We start from the raw sequence: 6,484 nt of genomic DNA, 5'->3' as shown, positions 1-6,484 counted from the left end.
GTGTATTTCAAAAATAAAACTATGAAGACACTCAAAATAAATTTCCTGTGGTGGGAAACTATTTTGTGCAACTTTTTTGTATTGACAGTTTTGAGGGATAAGCCTCTTAAATTTCTCTAACTAGAAATATATGTTAAAAAAACAAAAACGATTTTCAATTTTTTTGTAGTTTATTGCACTTTTTTGCAATTTATGTAATTACTATGCACTTAATGCAGACATATTATTAAAATCTGGGCTATAATTGTTGTATTGATGTATAGCAACTTGAAATACTCCCAAAAATGGCTCCACAGCATGTAAACATATAAAGATAAGCTCTGGCGGACTTGGTTCTATGGTAGGTCTTAAAGGGTTAATTAAAGCAACAAAACAACCTGAAGAGCCAGTTGGGAGCCGAAATAGCCGGCTCTTTTTAGTGAGTCGAGCCGAAAGAGCCGGTTCTCTAAAAAGAGCCGGAAATCCCATCACTAGTACAGGTGTATTTAGCGCTGTGACATACTCCCCCACGTTTTCCCGACTGCAGGACTGCGTCACCGGTTTGTTTACTATCCCCAGGAGTGACGCAGCTGTTACATAATGGAGTCTGACTGAGCTCGCGCAGTCACACCGGCGCGTGGCTCTGTTGTTGTTGATGTTGTGCGCACGCAGGTGTTTACGTGACAGCAGCTGATGTGAGAACAGCGCACGCGCTCTGCTGTCATCGGGGGGCGGGAGTCTGAAGACAGGTGGAGACAAGACCAGCGCGAGGACTCCTACCGGATACGAGCCTCGGCACCCGGGCAACAGCTCTCCTCCACAGACCCGTGAAAGTGCCACGGAGAGAGGGATGGAGGAGCAGGAGGAGGAAGACCTGGACGACGAGCTGGACGCGTCTCAGCTGGAGAGGTTCTTGAAGGACGGGAGGAGAGCAAAGTCCCTGCCGGCCTGCCCGGGAGGAGCCCACGGAGCGGAGGAGGGCAGGAAGCGCGTGAAGTTCGCGGACTCCCTGGGGCTGAGCCTGGCCCGAGTGAAGCACTTCAACTCCCTGGAAGAGCCGCAGATCCCCAGCAAGGTCCTGTCCCGGCACAAGAGCTTCCCCCTGGAGCAGCGGGACCTCCTGAGCGGCCTGTGCCACAGCTTCGCCGCCGGCTTGCACGCGGACCTCCCGGAGCTCCGGGACACGGAGCGGAGAGTCCAGCGGCACCGGGTCTGTCTGGAACGGCTCGTCGCGACGCAGCTGGACGTGCGGGGGCACGTGCGGGTCCTGAGCGGCTGCGCCACCGGGAGGTCGGTCGGAGTGAGGTACACCTTCAACGGCTGGCTGTCCCACATGGACGCGCAGGCGGTGCCCGTGGCTGCCGTCGAGCCGGGTTTGGTGGGGGAGCGCTTCGCCTTCACCGTGTACACCCCGCCCCTCGCAGACCCCGGCTCCGCCGTGCACCTCGCCGTTTACCTGAAGTGCGAGGAGGGGGAGTTTTGGGACAACAACGAGGGGCAGAACTACACCGTCAGGTACCGCTGCGTGCCCGGCCTTTGTCAGCGCCGCCTTCCACGTCCCCTGAGCCGTGCGGAAAACCTCTCCATCCTGCGTAAAACCTCTGTATTTAAAGCTGTCCGTTCGTCGCAAAGCTCCTTCCTCGCTTCTGTCTCTGACCTTCAGCTCTGGTGGCCTGCTCTCTCTGGCTCACTGTGCTCAGTTCCTGAGGTCAGGACGCGTCAAAGTTTCAGATGTCACAGCAGGAAAAATGAAATCCTGGCAGAGAAGTTTAAACTTTTCTTTTTTAACTGTGACGTGGACACTGCTCACTGATGGACAGTAAAGATTCCTGAACGTTGTCACATGATTCATGTTTAGTAAAAGTAACTGAATCACTTTGGCTGTTTGCCTGCTTCTGGTGACGTCATCACGCGCCGCACTGTAAAACGATGCTGAGCCGAACAGGAAGCAGATTCTGACATGTTGAAGGAGTGTGAGAGGAGTGAGCCTGTCCTCTGCCTTCGAAGCCAGATGTTTCCTCTGTGGTGGTTTTAAAGCTCCAGATGTTTTCAGTGGTGATGCCGTGTCCTCTTCAGCCTGGATTGGTCTGATTGGAGGGTGGTGGCGTGGATGCAGAGAGGAGGTTCCCTCCTGAGCCCATCAACCACAGAACCAGGTCCGACTGTAGAGCAGCGCTGCCTGAACACCAGCAGCGGTCAGTACTGGGTTCTTCTAATAAGAGGAACAACAAGTTCTTTATCATTTTATGGGAACCGTTCTCACGTTGCTGGGCAGAGGTGAAGAACCTGTCTCCGCCTCCACTCCGGGAGGATTTTTCTACAGCAGCATGTCAGTGAGGAGCTCATCACTGCTTCTCTTTTCTCTTACTGAACTTTTTAAAAGTTTAAAATCAGTAAAATATCAACATTTATGCAATAATTATGCAAAAGATATTTATAAGCTTAAGCTGGGTCTTTGTTACCTGACGCAGGAACAAATACTCCTGTTGTAGTCAATGGTTGTTTGACCTCTGTGACCTCAGGACCTGTGAGCATGAATGAAAGAGGAGCTGAGGAGCACTACAATGACCTCCTTGAGTTTCTCAGAGTAAAGCTGGAGCTCTCAGACGCTCTGTTGCTACAGCAACCTCACAGCAGCCATGTTATTGGTCACATGATGTCATTAAAAAGGCTCCAATAGCACAAACACGGCCCAGAGGTCCAGTTCAGGTGAAGCTAGCAGGCAGCTAGCAGCTACAGCCTCCTGCCAATCACAGAGGCCTCAGACTGCTTTCTGTATCAGGCTGTAAACGTCTCTATTTCTGCTGTAAAAGTTTAAGGTGGAGTCTGTGGGAGCTGACTGAGTGCTGAGCCTCTGCTGGATGTTAGAGGAACTGCAGGTACTTTCAGCTGGAGGGTGGGGGTGTATGGACGAGCCCGGGGTTCAGGCTCATCACAGAGGTCACAGCTGAGCCTGCAGCTACATGCTAAATGATGTCACACAGTGTGGTGATGGTAGAGCGAGGCGTGCACGTCGCTGTGTAGCTCCTGCAGCAGAGTCTGCAAACTGAAATCAGCAGGTGCAGCCGCACTGACTGAAGCAAGTATTAATCTTTGCTTTCAGCTGCTTTGTCACAGATTTGTGAAATGATTTTTGAAAGAGCTCACGGATCCGGGTGCGACGCCGTAACAGGAAGCCCTCGTTGCAACAGGTTGTGAAATTTCTTCACTGCCAGATTTTCCACAACCAACCGTCAGCAGTATCACTGCAAAGTGGAGACATGAAGGTGCAGCACAGTGAGTGGAAGTCCCCAACCCTCCATCACCGCAGCGTGCACACAAGCCGCTCACCAGCAGCTGCGCCTCAGCTGCCGTACGACACGTACTTTTAAAGCAAGCATGTTTTATAGCGTTATTTTATATCCTGGTCACATACAAGGTTCTGGTAGCTGATTGGCCAGACTGTCCTGTAGCCATTTTCTCACTTTGGCTCCACTGTACAAGCCGACACGTGTTTCTGTCATTGGATGGTTTCTCTACACCTCAGTGAGTCTGGAGCACATGAAGTCTGCGTCTGCACAGAAAGCTGTAACAACCCTTCACATCCTCCAGTGGACCAGACTGGAGCCATTACCAGGCCATTCCCTGCTCCCAGACCTTATGTTTGACACCTCTGTTTTACAGCACGTGTGTGTGTGCGCATTTCATGAGCATCTCGTCTACCTTTAAACCTGCAGCCTCTGAGCGGCGCAGCCTGTAGTTGGTCTATTTCGCCTCTAGGTGGCAGCATTTGTCCTTTTCACCTCCCTCTGTGGCGCATTCATGCATTCACTTCCTTAAACTGTTTTTATTTTCATGGCACACATTTAGTTTCTGTCCAAATGATCTCCTCGTGTCCTTCTTGTGTTGTTTTTAGGTTCCCGAGTGCGTGACGGCGTGTGGCTGTGCGTGACGGCGTGTGGCTGTGCGTGACGGCGTGTGGTTGCGCGTCCTCCATGTGGCGCTGCAGAGCTGTCAGTTTATCAGTGCAGCTGCTTCCTCTCAGCCTCCATCTCTGAACGCTGATGAGCTCCAACCTCTCTGCTTCAGCCCAGAGGAATCCCAGCATTTCAACAGGAAGCGACACTTCAAAATAAAAGCCGCAGCCTTTTATAACTGAGAATGATTTAAAGTTGTGTTTTCTGACCTTGCCTGTATTTCTACACGTTCATCCTCCAAACCATTTAAATATGTTTCTGTTTCGATTATCCTGCATCCACTGTTTCCCACATTCCACAAAAACCCTCAAACAACTCTTTCCTGTGACCTCGTGTGACCTTCTGATGTGTTCCCACCACGATTTAATGAACAAGTACAGCGGGTGTAAGACGACCAACGAGCATCTGGTTGTTTGATGAACAGGTCTGACACTCCCAGGTTAGGATTGGAGCCACACCCATCCTTCCAGGTCGCTGCGCTCGGTCAATCGGCTTCAGCTGAGACCACAGCGGGCCCTGTTTCTGAGAGTGATCCACGAGCTGAAGCACCGACGCTGACCGGAGACGTACCTGTACAAGAGGAAGCCGAGGAAGAAGCAGACGGATGGGATCGTAGAGAAGAAGAGTGCGGCGATGACTCTGCTCTCTGAACTTCAGTGAAAACCACGAAAGCAGCAGACCTGAAACAGCCCGAGCTGGAACGGCTTTCTGTGACCCGTCGCCCACGAGGTGACGGAGAGTCGAATGTTTGTGTGACAATAACTGCGTGCTTCTCCGCTGCTGATTTACAGTTGGATGTTTTTTGCTCCAGACGACGAGCTGGAGGATGATGATGAAACTTTTCTCTACTGAACACAACGTCCAGATAAACACAGAACTTTTGGGGAATCCTGGTGTTTTTTCTGCCATTTAGTGCCGGTCACATGACCCGATCATGTCTCTGTAAATCAGGACTCAAACGGCCGTGACTACGACTGGACGAGCAGAAGCTGCGCGATCCCACGGACGCTGCTGCTCGTCTGGAGATCCTTGACTCCGTCACATCCATCACAGCTGCTGCTTTTCTTTAAACAAGGCCTCGTGTTCGTCATCTGGCCTCGCAAAGGCACTTTGAATAAATCTCAGCTGGACAAACTCGACGTCTGAATGTTTTTATTCGATAATTTCCTGCAAACACAGCAGCACGAAATAAAAAATGGCAGTAAATCTGACCTCGACTGCGTGTAGACTGTACGTAGAAGATGGGCGTGTGCGTCGGTCTGAATGAGTCGGCTGCGTGTAGCAGCCAGTCTCTCTCTTTAACCTCAGTAAAATCTGCCTGATGGTCTCAGTCGCAGGTTTTAGTCGTGTTTAGATTTTGTCCCAATTCAGGGTCAAATGATTTAGGGTGTGGCTACTCTGTGATTGACAGCGACCAACTCTTTCTCACGCCAACACGTTGGCCGGGTCCATCTTTTATGTACAGGCTCTTCAGGCAGTCTGAGAGGCGTTACGATTGGACGGCAAATTGTGGAACATTTTCGGAGATCATGTTTTTAATCTTCCACGTTTGCTCTCTGGATCAAGTGTGCGTGGTCTCAAACAAGCACACGGACGCTGTGACCGGACTCTGGTTCCTGCTCAACAGCTACACAACAGTTAAGTGGACTCATCCTGCTCCTCGTCCGCCGGGTCATACTTCCTGTCCTGGAAAAGCTTTAATAATGACGCCTGTGAGTGAGCTCCAAAGGCTCCGTTTACCACACTTTTTCTACTTTTGGGTCTCTCTGATGTCACAGAGAGGAACTTATACGGTCACCTAAGGAACAGAAGCTCCACCCACCTGTTGTTCAAATCAGCCAATCAGAATAAAGCTAGTTGAAGGTATTTTTCACCACCAGGGGGCAGTGTTAAGATACAGGATGTGTTCACGTTTTTTTTTATTTGACTACGAAAAAAAATGGTGGAAATGAGCAGAATAGGTCCACTTTAACAGGTGAGTGTCATGGCGGCTGTGACGTCACATCACGCAGTCACATGACTGCATGTTTAAATTTTTATTTACCTTCGGTTACAAACATATAAAAAGTTCTAACAAATTATACACCCGCTGTATTTCTACACAATTTCAGAGCATGAGGATTCGCTGCGGCGCCCGTTGTCACGGTGAATTCAACAATGTAAATTACTTCATTAACATAATGCCACGTCATTGGTTGATAGGTTAATCAGGATGAAATGAATTACAGGGTCATTACTGGCGTAGAGTCGGTGATCCTAGAACAGACGCTCCTGCGGGGGTGTGTCTATTTGGTCAGGTGGTCCGCAGCCGCCGCTCGTCTGCTCTAAAAACGCCACCCAACGCTGGGAGGAGGAGCCATGGCAACCTCTCACTGCTATTGGCTGTCAATCAGACGTCGGTGCTTGCTGGTGACATCACATCAGTGTGTGATGACATCACTCAGAGGAGTACATGTTGTATATCACCGTGACGATGACTGCAACCAGAGCGGGGACCAGCATGTTCGACCACCAGCTGCAGGACAGACGCACAGTTAGTGGTGCACACA

General features: G+C 50.4%; 2 protein-coding genes across 3 annotated transcripts in view; one reads left to right on the top strand and one right to left on the bottom strand.

Annotated features, from left to right (window-relative positions):
• The first annotated feature begins 403 nt into the window (after nucleotides 1–403).
• LOC102308957 (protein phosphatase 1 regulatory subunit 3G) lies at nucleotides 404–4,117 on the top strand. Of its 2 annotated transcripts, none has more exons than XR_316929.2 (2): nucleotides 404–2,174; nucleotides 3,875–4,117. XR_316929.2 is itself a non-coding variant. In XM_005940354.2 (2 exons), exons 1-2 carry the CDS (start codon nucleotides 830–832, stop codon nucleotides 3,888–3,890), a joined length of 681 nt encoding a protein of 226 aa, XP_005940416.1. In that variant the 5' UTR covers nucleotides 404–829; the 3' UTR covers nucleotides 3,891–4,117. The 2 variants fall into 2 exon arrangements, 1 of the variants encoding a protein (XP_005940416.1); XM_005940354.2 differs by having other exon boundaries at nucleotides 404–1,494.
• A 953-nt stretch (nucleotides 4,118–5,070) lies between these two features.
• The window catches only part of LOC102308645 (cytochrome b5), a gene marked incomplete in the record, with an annotated part of 11,994 nt that continues 10,580 nt past the window's right edge, over nucleotides 5,071–6,484 (bottom strand). The window contains 1 exon segment of the mRNA XM_014339433.2: nucleotides 5,071–6,450. Within this exon segment, the coding sequence (XP_014194919.1) occupies nucleotides 6,372–6,450 (79 nt within the window).

The sequence above is a fragment of the Haplochromis burtoni genome, unplaced genomic scaffold (assembly GCF_018398535.1).
Source record: "Haplochromis burtoni strain Fernald_Lab_line unplaced genomic scaffold, NCSU_Asbu1 Contig_291, whole genome shotgun sequence".
Classification (NCBI taxonomy): domain Eukaryota; kingdom Metazoa; phylum Chordata; class Actinopteri; order Cichliformes; family Cichlidae; genus Haplochromis; species Haplochromis burtoni.
This window is presented reverse-complemented; position numbering and strand designations above follow the sequence as displayed.